At 49.5% G+C, this 17,632-nt stretch overlaps 1 protein-coding gene across 1 annotated transcript in view; it reads right to left on the reverse strand.

Annotated features, from left to right (window-relative positions):
* ipo4 (importin 4) overlaps positions 1–17,632 on the reverse strand; it is a 75,752-nt gene that overhangs the window by 45,844 nt on the left and 12,276 nt on the right. Inside the window, exons 5-13 of the mRNA XM_038788178.1 lie at positions 16,367–16,528; positions 14,819–14,872; positions 13,239–13,348; positions 7,303–7,411; positions 6,738–6,867; positions 4,943–5,056; positions 4,627–4,740; positions 2,554–2,677; positions 1,383–1,494 (exon numbers count right to left, since the gene is read on the reverse strand). Coding sequence (XP_038644106.1) covers positions 1,383–1,494; positions 2,554–2,677; positions 4,627–4,740; positions 4,943–5,056; positions 6,738–6,867; positions 7,303–7,411; positions 13,239–13,348; positions 14,819–14,872; positions 16,367–16,528 — 1,029 coding nt within the window. The remainder of the gene's footprint in view (positions 1–1,382; positions 1,495–2,553; positions 2,678–4,626; positions 4,741–4,942; positions 5,057–6,737; positions 6,868–7,302; positions 7,412–13,238; positions 13,349–14,818; positions 14,873–16,366; positions 16,529–17,632) is intronic.

Here is a 17,632-nt window from a genome sequence, read left to right on the forward strand (position 1 = left end):
GATTTTCGGGGTGTCGGAAGATCCGGGAATCCAGGAGGAGAAAGAGGCAGGCGTTCTGGCCTTTACCTCCCTGGTAGCCCGGAGACAGATATTATTAGCTTGGAGGGACTCAAAGCCCCCGATGTTGAGGCCTGGTTAACTGACATAGCTAGCTTTCTCGGCCTGGAGAAGATTAAGATCGCCGTGAGAGGGCAAACTGTTAGGGTTCACCCTGAGGTGGCAAACATTCATCAACTTCTTCACGGAGAATTAATCGCAAGCAGGGAGAGGGGAGGGGGTTAGGGCAGTGTAGAATAGGGGGTTAAATAGGCGGGTCTTGGAGAGGTGGGTGTCAGCTTTTGCACTACGTTTATTGTTCTTTGTACATTGTTTTTCTACTGTTGCTGTTTGTAATGCCAAAAATACCTCATTAAAATTGTTTGCAAAAAAAAAAAAGGCGGCCTTTTGGGATACTTGCCTTTATTCGCCGAGGCTTAGAGTTTAAGATCAGGGAGGTTACGCTGGAACTGTCTAAAATGTTGGTTAGGCCACAGCGAGAGTATTGTGGGCAGTTCTGGAATCCACATTATCGGAGGGGTGTGATCGCTGGAAAGGGTGCAGAGGAGATTTACCAGCATGTTGCCTGGGATGGAGAGTTTTAGCTGTCAAAAGCAGCTCGATAGCCTGGGGTTGTTTATCCAGGAGCAGAGAAGGCTGAGGGAGGACCTGTTTGAGGTGTACAAAATTATGAGGGACAGAGGGTGGACAGGAAGGTGTTTTTCCCCCTCAGTGGAGGGGTCAGTAACCAGGGGACAACGGTTTTAACCCACGATGTCACCGTGCCGCCCAGCACGGCGGATCAGACTCGATGGGTCGAATGGGCAACTTCCGCTCCGACCACTGAGGCTCATCTGGAGAGCCGGTGCAGCCACGATGGCGTCCTTCTGTGCCGACACAACCGTGATTCTGTGAACAGTCTGGATAAACCGCAGCGTTTTGGAGAAGCTTCCTGAGAGTGGAAGGCGAGAGACCTGGACTGCGGCTGGTTTAGCACACTGGGCTAAATCGCTGGCTTTGAAAGCAGACCAAGGCAGGCCAGCAGCACGGTTCGATTCCCGTACCAGCCTCCCCGAACAGGCACCGGAATGTGGCGACTAGGGGCTTTTCACAGTCACTTCATTTGAAGTTACTTGTGACAATAAGCCATTTTCGTTTCATTTCATTCAGGAGAGCAGGACTCCAGATTAATGCAGCCTGGAGGCTACTGGGTCGGCCCGGAACGCAAAATTAGTTTTTAAAAAGGGTCGCGGAGATAGACAGAAGGCTAAAGTGGAGGTTTCAAATGGCACAAACGCTGTGTTAATCAGGTTACACCCCGCATGACGTGTCGAAGTAACTCCTACCGTAACTCCTTCGGTTGATTTAATGGACAGCAGCATCACGGTGGTCATCTTCTCAAGGTGAGGCGCCATGCTCGGACCTATCACCACCGACAGGGCGGCAAAGAGGCTGTACCTGCAATCAGAAACAAGACGTCAAAGGGCAGCACGGTAGCACAAGTGGTTAGCACTGTGGCTTCACAGCTCCAGGGTCCCAGGTTCGATTCCCCGCTGGGTCACTGTCTGTGCGGAGTCTGCACGTTCTCCCCCTGTCTGTGTGGGTTTCCTCCGGGTGCTCCGGTTTCCTCCCACAAGTCCCGAAAGACGTGCAGGGTTCGGTGGATTGGCCGTGATAAATTGCCCTCAGTGACCAAAAAGGTTAGGAGGGGGTTACTGGGATAGGGTGGAAGTGAGGGCTTAAGTGGGCCGGTACAGACTCGATGGGCCGAATGGCCTCCTTCTGCACTGTATGTTCTAAAGGCCTCGGTGAGGGCCCACAGCAGACGGACAAAGAGAGGCTCCCGACGTGAGTAACTTCGGTAACGTCGGGAGACACAGGCGTTTGACGAGAACGTAAACCTGTAGAAACATTGACACCCGCGACATGCAGGGAAGTCAGCCGCTGCCCAATAACTCAACCGAAGAGGGAGGTTTCGGAGGCGGTTCATACAGATAGAGAATGCGGTCAAGAGGCAGAGAGGGTTGAGGGAGACAATTCCGGAGATCAGGGACTTGGGATTTGAAGGCACGGCCGCTCATGGTGAAGAGATGGAAGTAGGGTTGGTGGAGTGCAAATGTCGCAGGGTCGTGGAGTTGGAGGTGACAGAGATAGGGAGGGTTGAGGCAAGGAAGGGGAAGAATTGAAAGACGCGGATGAGGACCGGGAGTTGCACAAGGATGATGGGCAAACGGGACTTGGTGAGAGTTGCGATTCAGGGCACGCGAGCTGACGGGGTCGAAAATGACAGCCGGCCATCGGGCTAATGGGGGTAACGAAAACACAGACAAAGGATTCGCCAGTGGATGGGGTAAGGGAGGACGGAGCAGAGGCAGGCACAAATAGCAAAGTATAGGGAGCCAGGAGCTTGCACAGGAAGCTGGACCCACTGAATTCACTTCTCCGATTACTCAGAGAGGAGGTGGCTATCCAGAGATGCATGCCGACCGCACTCTGCCACCACAGGAAAACACTTACGTGCACCTCCGCAAATCAGGATCATCCACGTGGTCAATGAGATTCAGACCAAGTTGGCAGCATTCCTCTGAAAGGGGCAAAAAGGTTTCTTTGCCAATCGTACGAGCCAGCACCCCCAAGGTTTCTGTCATTGGGAAAAACCATTAAAGCTGGTTTAGTCCGGCTTCCAAAGCATTTCTTTCAAATAACATAAAGACAACAGTCTCGTCATCCACATGCTCACAGAGCAGGCACAGAGCCAGTCAGATACAGGGTAACGCTCCCTCTACACTGTCCCCATCAAACACTCCCAGGACAGGTACAGCACGGGGTTAGATACAGAGTAAAGCTCCCTCTGCACTGTCCCCATCAAACACTCCCAGGACAGGTACAGCACGGGGTTAGATACAGAGTAAAGCTCCCTCTACACTGTCCCCATCAAACACTGCCAGGACAGGTACAGCACGGGGTTAGATACAGAGTAAAGCTCCCTCTACACTGTCCCCATCAAACACTCCCAGGACAGGTACAGCACGGGGTTAGATACAGAGTAAAGCTCCCTCTACACTGTCCCCATCAAACACTCCCAGGACAGGTACAGCACGGGGTTAGATACAGAGTAAAGCTCCCTCTACACTGTCCCCATCAAACACTCCCAGGGCAGGTACAGCACGGGGTTAGATACAGAGTAAAGCTCCCTCCACCCCGAGTCAATTTAATTTGTGTGCTGTACTGCAGTTCACAGTATAGAGCACAACAAGAGTTAAATGGAATATTGGAAAGGACCAGCATTTATGTGATTTGTTTCATGGCCTCACAGCACAGCGAAACAGGTAAGGTAAATTCCAAGTATCATGGGAAACATGACAACCGGAACAGAAGTGGCCAAAGAATCTTATTTTAAATGTTAATATTAATTGAGGTGCATATTTTTCGCCCAAGATACCAGGAATAGCTCAGCTACCCTTCTTTAAAATAAATAACTCAACCTGGTCGGGAATGAGGGCCAACGTTTACTGTTTCAACCCAAAGATTGACATTTTCGACAGTGCGGCACTCCCTCAGTACTGACACTCTGACAGTGCAGCACTCCCTCAGTACTGACCCTCTGACAGTGCCGCACTCCCTCAGTACTGACCCTCTGACAGTGCCGCACTCCCTCAGTACTGACCCTCTGACAGTACGGCACTCCCTCAGTACTGACCCTCTGACAGTGCAGCGCTCCCTCAGTACTGACCCTCTGACAGTGCAGCGCTCCCTCAGTACTGACCCTCTGACAGTGCGGCACTCCCTCAGTACTGATCCTCTGACAGTGCAGCACTCCCTCAGTACTGACCCTCTGGCAGTGCAGCACTCCCTCAGTACTGACCCTCTGACAGTGCGGCGCTCCCTCAGTACTGACCCTCTGACAATGCAGCACTCCCTCAGTACTGACCCTCTGACAGTGCGGCACTCCCTCAGTACTGACCCTCTGACAGTGCAGCACTCCCTCAGTATTGACCCTCTGACAGTGCGGCGCTCCCTCAGTACTGACCCTCTGATAGTGCGGCACTGCCTCAGTACTGACCCTCTGACAGTGCGGCACTCCCTCAGTGCTGACCCTCTGACAGTGCGGCACTCCCTCAGTACTGACCCTCTGACAGTGCGGCGCTCCCTCAGTACTGACCCCCTGACAGTGCAGCACTCCCTCAGTACTGACCCTCCGACAGTGCAGCACTCCCTCAGTACTGACCCTCTGACAGTGCGGCACTCCCTCAGTACTGACCCTCCTCCCAATGCAGCTCTCCATTAGTTAGTGACCCTCCGTCAGAGGAATATTTTCTCAGTGACGGTACAGGGAGTGTGGGCCGTCATTTGAAGTGTGTGGTTTGGGTACCTTGCCCTCAATGAAATGGATAAGAGATGCTTAAAATATATTAATAATATTAGGAACTGGAGTGAATGTGAGAAAGAACCCGTGTGTTCGAACATCACTTTCCAGGTCGATGAGCCTCGTGCCGATTGAGAACTGGGGGGGGGGGCGATTGAGGAACCATCTCCGCACACCCGCCCTCCATGTTGATGCTCCGCCAACACCGGGGAAGGAAGTCTCACCTAGTGACTGGATCTGAACCTGACGCAGTTCCTCGCTCGTGTTCACCAAGTATCCTTTCAGCTGCACGATAACCGCTTCGAAGTAGGGGAGCAGGGCCTCCTTGGCAGCGCTGGCTGAGGCAGTTGAAGAGATCGGGATGGGAAGACCAGAGATTGGGAGAGTGTTAACAGTGTTGTGGATACTGTGGCAAAATAGTGTTGAACATCATTCATGGTTTGGATAATAGCAAATAAGGGGAAAGCGTTCTCTGTGGTGAGAGACAGTGACGATTTGGTGGAGGGCCGTTTGGACGTGGCGCACGCAATCTTTACTCACCGATAGCACCGATTGCGCTGACTGCCAATTCCTTCTCACGGTTGCTGCTGGAGGAACAGAGTGCAGTCAACATCCTCTCCATCAACGTGGGCAGGTATGGTTCAATCTTCTTCCCTGCACAGCAGACCCAACAAGACAAAAAAGGCAGTTAAACACTGGCCATCCATTAAACCTCTGGTCAGGCCACATCTGGAGCACTGACCATCCTTTAGCTGGCCGGTGAGGCCACATCTGGATCGCTGATCATCCCAGTAAACATGGGCAGCACAGTGGTTAGCACCGTTGCTCCACGGCGCCAGGGACCCGGGTTCGATTCCTGGCTTGGGGATTTGTACGGAGTCGGCACGTTCTCCCCGTGTCTGCGTGGGTTTCCTCCAGGTGCTCTGGGATATTTTCACAGTGTCATCTAAAGACAACTGTGTGGTGTTGGAAAGAGAAGCCATTGTTGGAAATGCTGCGGTCATGTTTGAAGAGTTCAGAATGGAATTAAGCAAAGGCAGTCCCACAGAGCTGGCTCATCGAGGAAGAAGGCACCGTCAACGAGTCTTCGCTCCAGGTCAACAGCTCTACCCGATTGACAGTTCTGGCCTCTGCATAAATTTGTTTGTCAATAAACTCAACTTGGGAATTTTAGCCTGATGTTTTTTGACGCAGCAGTGTGCAGCTGTCCCCTCTTCCAGAGGCTTTGGAGGGTGGGACAGCATTCTTGAGGGCTGGTTTAGCACACTGGGCTAAATCGCTGGCTTTTAAAGCAGACCAAGGCAGGCCAGCAGCACGGTTCGATTCCCGTACCAGCCTCTCCGAACAGGCGCCGGAATGTGGCGACTAGGGGCTTCATTGAAGCCTACTCGTGACAATAAGCGATGTTCATTTCATTTCATTGTTCCTGTGTGTACATCTGATCCACACGCAAGTTCAAAGTTCAGTTAAGAGGATGCCAACTATTTGCCTCGAGCTTGAAGCAAGCAGTGGAGGAAAGCCAAAAAAAACAAAACAACCGCCTTCAAACTCCTGCAAAACTAAGCAGAACTTCCCGCACATTTTCAATCGGGGGGTGCTCCAAATCGCGTGCGAACTTCCCGTACCAGCCTCCCTGAACAGGCGCCAGAATGTGGCAACTAGGGGCTTTTCACAGTAACTTCATTTGAAGCCCACTTGTGACAATCAGCGATTATTACAAAGAAAAGTCTAGCACAGGAACAGGCCCTTCGGCCCTCTAAGCCCGTACCGACCATGCTGCTCGACTAAACTACAATCTTCTACACTTCCTGGGTCCGTATCCCTCTATTCCCATCCTATTCATGTATTTGTCAAGATGCCCCTTAAACGTCACTATCGTCCCTGCTTCCACCACCTCCTCCGGCAGCGAGTTCCAGGCACCCACTACCCTCTGTGTAAAAAACTTGCCTCGTACATCTCCTCTAAACCTTGCCCCTCGCACCTTAAACCTATGCCCCCTAGTAATTGACCCCTCTGTCTATTCCCCCCAACATTCCCAATGTTTTGTCCCCCCAAACTCTCAACCTGCCCTCAACGATGTCTGTTCCTAGATCCACTTCCACCCCCCCTACCTCCATAAACCCATGCTGACTCGGACTGATCCTGCCACTGCTTTCTAAAGCACACTGGGCTAAATCGCTGGCTTTGAAAGCAGGCCAAGGCAGGCCAGCAGCACGGTTCGATTCCCGTACCAGCCTCCCCAAACAGGCGCCTGAATATGGCGACTAGGGGATTTTCACAGTAACTTCATTTGAAGCCAACTCGTGACAATAAGCCATTTTCATTTTTCACTTACCCAGATTCTCCACAAAATTCTCCAGTGCGTAGTAGGCTTTTGTGAGATGACCCCCCTTCGAGTTGTCGATTGTACCCAGGTAGTTCAGGAGGAGAGGCATGATCTCGTCGGAATATTTACTGATGTCGGGCTGTGGGTGGTGCAGGGCGGGTGCAGGAAGGAAGAGACAAAGGGGGGAGAAGACATGAAATAAAGCATCGAAAAGGCATTGCAACAGCCGAAAAGTGGAACCACCGGACGATTTAAAAAAACACGGGGACTGCAATTTGATAAAGGCGGTTTTCATAAAGCAATTGTGTAAGCGACAGAACGACACATCGATGATTCCGCACAAGCATTAAGCAAAAAAGAAGCAAAGGGAATGGAGAGAGAGACACCGCTAGCCCAAGAGTACCCACAAGATGACAAGACGAAGATGAACATTGAAAAAACAAAAATCGCACTCACCCACCCTCCCAACTAAAGCAGCTAGTGAGAGGGAAACAGGAAAAGCAAATTAAAATGATTAAGATTCACTTTGTAACTGACTTGAGTGCGCACTGCAATTTTGAAGCCTTTTCTCTACCTGCAGAAACTCGGAGAACTGCCCAAGAGCAAAGAGGGCGGCGTTTCGGACCACCTGGCTCTGGTCTGTGAGCGCTTGACACATGCAGTGCAGCATGGGATGTAGATGTCTGTGAATCAAACCAGGACAAAATAACAGTTACACTGATTCACAGGAGCACAGGTTACACAAGATACTTCAGGCATCGTCAGCGCCCGTAGGTGCTGCCCAGCGAGTCCAAATCTCTACTCCATGTACTGACGGGTGTTTACACTGAGTCTGTATCCCTATTACAGTGCGTACTGACGGGTGTTTACACTGAGTCTATATCCCAATTACAGTGCGTACTGACGGGTGTTTACACTGAGTCTATATCCCTATTACAGTGCGTACTGACGGGTGTTTCAACTGAGTCTATATCCCAATTACAGTGCGTACTGACGGGTGTTTACACTGAGTCTATATCCCAATTACAGTGCGTACTGACGGGTGTTTACACTGAGTCTATATCCCTATTACAGTGCGTACTGACGGGTGTTTACACTGAGTCTATATCCCTATTACAGTGCGTACTGACGGGTGTTTACACTGAGTCTATATCCCTATTACAGTGCGTACTGACGGGTGTTTACACTGAGTCTGTATCCCTATTACAGTGCGTACTGACGTGTGTTTACACTGAGTCTATATCCCAATTACAGTGCGTACTGACGGGTGTTTACACTGAGTCTATATCCCTATTACAGTGCGTACTGACGGGTGTTTATACTGAGTCTATATCCCTATTACAGTGTGTACTGACGGGTGTTTACACTGAGTCTATATCCCTATTACAGTGCGTACTGACGGGTGTTACACTGAGTCTATATCCCTATTACAGTGCGTACTGACGGGTGTTTATACTGAGTCTATATCCCTATTACAGTGCGTACTGACGGGTGTTTATACTGAGTCTATATCCCTATTACAGTGCGTACTGACGGGTGTTTACACTGAGTCTATATCCCTATTACAGTGCGTACTGACGGGTGTTTACACTGAGTCTATATCCCTATTACAGTGCGTACTGACGGGTGTTTACACTGAGTCTATATCCCTATTACAGTGCGTACTGACGGGTGTTTACACTGAGTCTATATCCCTATTACAGTGCGTACTGACGGGTGTTTACACTGAGTCTATATCCCTATTACAGTGTGTACTGACGTGTGTTTACACTGAGTCTATATCCCTATTACAGTGAGTACTGACGGGTGTTTACACTGTCTATATCCCTATTACAGTGCGTACTGACGGGTGTTTACACTGAGTCTATATCCCTATTACAGTGCGTACTGACGGGTGTTTACACTGAGTCTATATCCCTATTACAGTGCGTACTGACGGGTGTTTACACTGTCTATATCCCTATTACAGTGCGTACTGACGGGTGTTTACACTGAGTCTATATCCCTATAACAGTGCGTACTGACGGGTGTTTACACTGAGTCTATATCCCTATTACAGTGCGTACTGACGGGTATTTACACTGAGTCTATATCCCTATTACAGTGCGTACTGACGGGTGTTTACACTGAGTCTATATCCCTACTACAGTGCATACTGACGGGTGTTTACACTGAGTCTATATCCCTATTACAGTGCGTACTGACGGGTGTTTACACGGAGTCTATATCCCTATTACAGTGCGTACTGACGGGTGTTTACACTGAGTCTATATCCCAATTACAGTGCGTACTGACGGGTGTTTACACTGAGTCTATATCCCTATTACAGTGCGTACTGACGGGTGTTTACACTGAGTCTATATCCCTATTACAGTGCGTACTGACGTGTGTTTACACTGAGTCTATATCCCAATTACAGTGCGTACTGACGGGTGTTTACACTGAGTCTATATCCCTATTACAGTGCGTACTGACGGGTGTTTACACTGAGTCTATATCCCTATTACAGTGCGTACTGACGGGTGTTTACACTGAGTCTATATCCCTATTACAGTGCATACTGACGGGTGTTTACACTGAGTCTATATCCCTATTACAGTGCGTACTGACGGGTGTTTACACTGAGTCTGTATCCCTATTACAGTGCGTACTGACGTGTGTTTACACTGAGTCTATATCCCAATTACAGTGCGTACTGACGGGTGTTTACACTGAGTCTATATCCCTATTACAGTGCGTACTGACGGGTGTTTACACTGAGTCTATATCCCTATTACAGTGCGTACTGACGTGTGTTTACACTGAGTCTATATCCCAATTACAGTGCGTACTGACGGGTGTTTACACTGAGTCTATATCCCTATTACAGTGCGTACTGACGGGTGTTTACACTGAGTCTATATCCCTATTACAGTGCGTACTGACGGGTGTTTACACTGAGTCTATATCCCTATTACAGTGCGTACTGACGGGTGTTTACACTGAGTCTATATCCCTATTACAGTGCGTACTGACGGGTGTTTACACTGAGTCTATATCCCTATTACAGTGCGTACTGACGGGTGTTTACACTGAGTCTATATCCCTATTACAGTGCGTACTGACGGGTGTTTACACTGAGTCTATATCCCTATTACAGTGCGTACTGACGGGTGTTTACACTGAGTCTATATCCCTATTACAGTGCGTACTGACGGGTGTTTACACTGAGTCTATATCCCTATTACAGTGCGTACTGACGGGTGTTTACACTGAGTCTATATCCCTATTACAGTGCGTACTGACGGGTGTTTACACTGAGTCTATATCCCTATTACAGTGCGTACTGACGGGTGTTTACACTGAGTCTATATCCCTATTACAGTGCGTACTGACGGGTGTTTACACTGAGTCTATATCCCTATTACAGTGCGTACTGACGGGTGTTTACACTGAGTCTATATCCCTATTACAGTGCGTACTGACGGGTGATTACACTGAGTCTATATCCCTATTACAGTGCGTACTGACGGGTGTTTACACTGAGTCTATATCCCTATTACAGTGCGTACTGACGGGTGTTTACACTGAGTCTGTATCCCTATTACAGTGCGTACTGACGGATGTTTACACTGGTGCGTACTGACGGGTGTTTACACTGAGTCTATATCCCTATTACAGTGCGTACTGACGGGTGTTTACACTGAGTCTATATCCCTATTACAGTGCGTACTGACGGGTGTTTACACTGAGTCTATATCCCTATTACAGTGCGTACTGACGAGTGTTTACACTGAGTCTATATCCCTATTACAGTGCGTACTGACGGGTGTTTACACTGTCTATATCCCTATTACAGTGCGTACTGACGGGTGTTTACACTGAGTCTATATCCCTATTACAGTGCGTACTGACGAGTGTTTACACTGAGTCTATATCCCTATTACAGTGCGTACTGACGGGTGTTTACACTGAGTCTATATCCCTATTACAGTGCGTACTGACGGGTGTTTACACTGAGTCTATATCCCTATTACAGTGCGTACTGACGAGTGTTTACACTGAGTCTATATCCCTATTACAGTGCGTACTGACGGGTGTTTACACTGAGTCTATGTCCCTATTACAGTGCGTACTGACGGGTGTTTACACTGAGTCTATATCCCTATTACAGTGCGTACTGACGGGTGTTTACACTGAGTCTATATCCCTATTACAGTGATTACTGACGGGTGTTTACACTGAGTCTATATCCCTATTACAGTGCGTACTGACGGGTGTTTACACTGAGTCTATATCCCTATTACAGTGCGTACTGACGGGTGTTTACACTGAGTCTATATCCCTATTACAGTGCGTACTGACGGGTGTTTACACTGAGTCTATATCCCTATTACAGTGCGCACTGACGTGTGTTTACACTGAGTCTATATCCCTATTACAGTGCGTACTGACGGGTGTTTACACTGAGTCTATATCCCTATTACAGTGCGTACTGACGGGTGTTTACACTGAGTCTGTATCCCAATTACAGTGCGTACTGACGGGTGTTAACACTGAGTCTATATCCCTATTACAGTGCGTACTGACGGATGTTTACACTGAGTCTATATCCCTATTACAGTGCGTACTGACGGGTGTTTACACTGAGTCTATATCCCTATTACAGTGCGTACTGACGGGTGTTTACACTGAGTCTATATCCCTATTAAAGTGCGTACTGACGGGTGTTTACACTGTGTCTATATCCCTATTACAGTGCGTACTGATGGGTGTTTACACTGAGTCTATATCCCTATTACAGTGCGTACTGACGGGTGTTTACACTGAGTCTATATCCCTATTACAGTGCGTACTGACGGGTGATTACACTGAGTCTATATCTCTATTACAGTGCGTACTGACGGGTGTTTACACTGAGTCTATATCCCTATTACAGTGCGTACTGACGGGTGTTTACACTGAGTCTATATCCCTATTACAGTGCGTACTGACGGGTGTTTACACTGAGTCTATATCCCTATTACAGTGCGTACTGACGGGTGTTTACACTGTCTATATCCCTATTACAGTTCGTACTGACGGGTGTTTACACTGAGTCTATATCCCTATTACAGTGCGTACTGACGGGTGTTTACACTGAGTCTATATCCCTATTACAGTGCGTACTGACGGGTGTTTACACGGAGTCTATATCCCTATTACAGTGCGTACTGACGGGTGTTTACACTGAGTCTATATCCCTATTACAGTGCGTACTGACGGGTGTTTACACTGAGTCTATATAGAACATAGAACATAGAACACTACAGCGCAGTACGGGCCCTTCGGCCCTCGATGTTGCGCCGACCTGTGAAACCGGGTGTTTACACTGAGTCTATATCCCTATTATCCCTATATCCCTATTACAGTGCGTACTGACGGGTGTTTACACTGAGTCTATATCCCTATTACAGTGCATACTGACGGGTGTTTACACTGAGTCTATATCCCTATTACAGTGCGTACTGACGGGTGTTTACACTGAGTCTATATCCCTATTACAGTGCGTACTGACGTGTGTTTACACTGAGTCTATATCCCTATTACAGTGCGTACTGACGGGTGTTTACACTGAGTCTATATCCCTATTACAGTGCGTACTGACGTGTGTTTACACTGAGTCTATATCCCTATTACAGTGCGTACTGACGGGTGTTTACACTGAGTCTATATCCCTATTACAGTGCGTACTGACGGGTGTTTACACTGAGTCTATATCCCTATTACAGTGCGTACTGACGGGTGTTTACACTGAGTCTATATCCCTATTACAGTGCGTACTGACGGGTGATTACACTGAGTCTATATCCCTATTACAGTGCGTACTGACGGGTGTTTACACTGAGTCTATATCCCTATTACAGTGCGTACTGACGGGTGTTTACACTGAGTCTATATCCCTATTACAGTGCGTACTGACGGGAGTTTACACTGAGTCTATATCCCTATTACAGTGCGTACCGACGGGTGTTTACACTGAGTCTATATCCCTATTACAGTGCGTACTGACGGGTGTTTACACTGAGTCTATATCCCTATTACAGTGCGTACTGACGGGTGTTTACACTGAGTCTATATCCCTATTACAGTGCGTACTGACGGGTGTTTACACTGTCTATATCCCTATCATAGTGCGTACTGACGGGTGTTTACACTGAGTCTATATCCCTATTACAGTGCGTACTGACGGGTGTTTACACTGTCTATATCCCTATTACAGTGCGTACTGACGGGTGTTTACACTGAGTCTATATCCCTATTACAGTGCGTACTGACGGGTGTTTACACTGTCTATATCCCCATTACAGTGCGTACTGACGGGTGTTTACAATGAGTCTATATCCCTATTACAGTGCGTACTGACGGGTGTTTACACTGAGTCTATATCCCTATTACAGTGCATATTTATTAATCTTTACACTGCCATCCATGGACCTTTGTGGAGCGTACTGATAGCTTCATGTTGCAAACTCAGTTGGTCAAACTCACTTTTGGCGAATGTGGTCTGCACAGCCCTCTGCCAACACGGCCATGCTCATCAGGCCAGCCTTTCGTTCATACGGGTTATCACTCCTCAGTGCTGGCTCCATCAGCGGAGTCTACCAGAGGGAAACACAGAGAATCAGATCAGGTTGAGAGTGATTGGCATCGGGGACAGAGTTATTACAAAGCCAATTAATGCTCCCACAAATATTCTAGTCTGAAATGACACCCACCATCCACGGCTAAAGAACAAAGAAACGTACAGCACAGGAACAGGCCCTTCGGCCCTCCAAGCCCGTGCCGACCATGCTGCCCGTCTAAACTAAAATCTTCTACACTTCTGGGCTCCGTATCCCTCTATTCCCATCCTATTCATGTATTTGTCAAGATGCCCCTTAAATGTCACTATCGTCCCGGCTTCCACCACCTCCTCCGGCAGCGAGTTCCAGGCACCCACTACCCTCTGTGTAAAAAACTTGCCTCGTACATCTCCTCTAAACCTTGCCCCTCGCACCTTAAACCTATGCCCCCTAGTAATTGACCCCTCTACCCTGGGAAAAAGCCTCTGACTATCCACTCTGTCTATGCCCCTCATAATTTTGTAGACCTCTATCAGGTCGCCCCTCAACCTCCGTCGTTCCAGTGAGAACAAACCGAGTTTATTCAACCGCTCCTCATAGCTAATGCCCTCCATACCAGGCAACATCCTGGTAAATTTCTTCTGCACCCTCTCTAAAGCCTCCACATCCTTCTGGTAGTGTGGCGACCAGAATTGAACACTATACTCCAAGTGTGGCCTAACTAAGGTTCTATACTGCTGCAACATGACTTGCCAATTCTTATACTCAATGCCCCGGCCAATGAAGGCAAGCATGCCGTATGCCTTCTTGACTACCTTCTCCACCTGTGTTGCCCCTTTCAGTGACCTGTGGACCTGTACACCTAGATCTCTCTGACTTTCAATACTCTTGAGGGTTCTACCATTCACTGTATATTCCCTACCTGCATTAGACCTTCCAAAATACATCACCTCACATTTGTCCGGATTAAACTCCATCTGCCATCTCTCTGCCTAAGTCTCCAAACGATCTAAATCCTGCTGTATCCTCTGACAGTCCTCATCGCTATCCGCAATTCCACCAACCTTTGTGCTGTCTGCAAACTTACTAATCAGACCAGTTACATTTTCCTCCAAATCATTTATGTACACTAAGAACAGCAAAGGTCCCAGCACTGATCCCTGCGGAACACCACTAGTCACAGCCCTCCAATCAGACAGGTTGGGCCATGTTGCTTTGTGCCAGATCTCGCCCGATAATGCTCAGTCAGGCTGGGATATCCATCTCTGTGCTAGCAGACTGCATGGCTAAGTTATAACAACGGCAACTTATCTTCCAGAAGACCAAATAAACAGTTTTTGACCCCCAGGAAGAAGGGGGCTGCCGGGAACTGGTAAAGTGCTAAGGTTTTATTTTGATTCATTTACAGGAGTGGCATCGATGCCAAGGCCCAGCGTTTTTTTGCACATCCCGAGTTGCAAGTTGTCCCATCCCAGGCCTGCTCGTCGAGGTCGTGTTTCAACTCACCAGCTGGGAAAACAGCTTCTCTGGAGGCAGATGGAGGGCCAGCATGTCGATCACCTAGAGAGAGAGGAGTGAGATGTTTCAGACGGCTGTCTAATCGAGAGCAGGCATCCTAGCCAGGCGCACACGCGGTCACTCCCACCGTTGTGGTTGTGACGTTTTGGTCACTATGGGGCTGTGGTGAATGATGAGCACAGTCAGAGGCCACACTCGGCGATACAGCGAGGCTATTTCAACCCCAGCTGCACGCGTGGCTCCTTTGCACAGACGATATTCCGGGCCACACGGGAAGACGAGTCAGATCCTACTACCCAGGCCACAGCAGTGTTGCCTTGCTGTGTCTTGGGAATCTGTCAATACATATTATCCAACAGTATTGTCTATTCAGGTGGCCAACACTCGCAACTTTTTGAAAACAAGTGGAAGGTGCGGCTGCTTCTGTGACACCGTGTGGAGGTGTTCATCAACCGCTAATGTCTCAATTTAAAACACAGTACTCCCGACAGGGCAGCACTCCCTCAGTACTGACCCTCTGACAGTGCGGCACTCCCTCAGTACTGACCCTCTGACAGTGCAGCACTCCCTCAGTACTGACCCTCTGACAGTGCGGCACTCCCTCAGTACTGACCCTCTGACAGTGCGGCACTCCCTCAGTACTGACCCTCTGACAGTGCGGCGCTCCCTCAGTACTGACCCTCTGACAGTGCGGCACTCCCTCAGTACTGACCCTCTGACAGTGCAGCACTCCCTCAGTACTGACCCTCTGACAGTGCGGCACTCCCTCAGTACTGACCCTCTGACAGTGCAGCACTCCCTCAGTACTGACCCTCTGACAGTGCCCCACTCCCTCAGTACTGACCCTCTGACAGTGCGGCTCCCTCAGTGCTGACCCTCTGACAGTGCGGCACTCCCTCAGTACTGACCCTCTGACAGTGCGACCCTCCCTCAGTACTGACCCTCTGACAGTGCGACCCTCCCTCAGTACTGACCCTCTGACAGTGCGGCACTCCCTCAGTACTGACCCTCTGACAGTGCGGCACTCCCTCAGTACTGACCCTCTGACAGTGCAGCACTCCCTCAGTACTGACCCTCTGACAGTGCCCCACTCCCTCAGTACTGACCCTCTGACAGTGCGGCTCCCTCAGTGCTGACCCTCTGACAGTACGGCACTCCCTCAGTACTGACCCTCTGACAGTGCGGCGCTCACTGAGTACTGACCCTCTGACAGTGCGGCACTCCCTCAGTACTGACCCTCTGACAGTGCGGCGCTCCCTGAGTACTGACCCTCTGACAGTGCGGCACTCCCTCAGTACTGACCCTCTGACAGTGCAGCGCTCCCTCAGTACTGACCCTCTGACAGCGCAACACTCCCTCAGTCCTCGCACCAAAATGTTGCATCTGAGTGTGTTGCTCAGGTCTCTGAAGTAAAACAATCCCAGAGGAGGGAGTGCTGCCCATCACCCGTAGCCGCAACTCGTGCGGGGTGGGCTAACTGGGCGGAGAGCCATTTCAGTGCTGTTTGTTGTCTGCTGCGCCCAATGTTGCAACTACCTGTGCAGAGAAGTGTTTCGGAGTCTGGGCTTCGACCTCATCCTCAATGTCATCTTCCAGATCCAGATCCTCAGGATCCATTTGCCCCTCGGGTGGGGGCGCACACATTATGGGGTACAGCACGTTCAGGATACTGGGGAGCAGCTTCTGTTTCACGATGGCCTGTTTGGGCAAGAGAATAGGCACGGGCTGAGAACAGGGCTGCATCACTCCGGTTAACACATTCGGCACGGCAACAGAAAAAACAGCATTCAGACAGGGTTCGTTCCGCAATAAAACGTTCCCACGGTGCTTCATGGGCATTTTATACCAACTACAAACCTGGTCAGAGATGGATTTGAAGCATTGACTGGAAGGAGGAGACAGGCAAGGTGGCAGAGGGATCTGGGTGTAAATTCCAGACATTAGGGCCGAGATGGCGGAGGGTATGGGAGTGTACAACAGGCCGCACAGTGGTTAGCACTGTTGCTTCACAGCTCCAAGGCCCCAGGTTCGATTCCCGGCTTGGGTCACTGTCTGTGCGGAGTCTGCACTTTCTCCCCGTGTCTGTGTGGGTTTCCTCCGGATGCTCCGGTTTCCTCCCGAATTCTGTGCGTACTGTGCTGAATTCTCCCTCTGTGACCCGAACAGGCGCCAGAATGTGGCGCCGAGGGGATTTCCACAGTGACGTCATTGCAGTGTTAATGTAAGCCGACTTGTGACACTAATAAAGATTATTATTATTGCTGTGCGTAGAGTTCTTAGTGGGTTGAAGGGAACTAGAGAAAGAGAGTAGGGGGATGGGACGGATTGTAAAATGCCACAAACAGGCTGTACTGATTTCACAGAATGTACAGTGCAGAAGGAGGCCATTCGGCCCATCGAGTCTGCACTGGCTCTTGGAAAGAGCACCCTACCCAAGGTCAACACCTCCCCCCTATCCCCATAACCCAGGAACCCCACCCAACACTAAGGGCAATTTTGGACACTAAGGGCAATTTATCATGGCCAATCCACATAACCTGCACATCTTTGGACACTAAGGGCAATTTATCACGGCCAATCCACCTAACCCGCACATCTTTGGACTGTGGGAGGAAACCGGAGCACCCGGAGGAAACCCACGCACACACGGGGAGGATGTGCAGACTCCGCACAGACAGTGACCCAAGCCGGAATCGAACCTGGGACCCTGGAGCTGTGAAGCGATTGTGCTACCGTGCTGCCCACACTCAATTACAATCCCAGCAGTGGCTAGGACACTGGAAAGAAGCCCCAATATTTTAT

The sequence above is a fragment of the Scyliorhinus canicula genome, unplaced genomic scaffold (genome assembly GCF_902713615.1).
Source record: "Scyliorhinus canicula unplaced genomic scaffold, sScyCan1.1, whole genome shotgun sequence".
In the NCBI taxonomy this organism is placed as follows: Eukaryota; Metazoa; Chordata; class Chondrichthyes; order Carcharhiniformes; family Scyliorhinidae; genus Scyliorhinus; species Scyliorhinus canicula.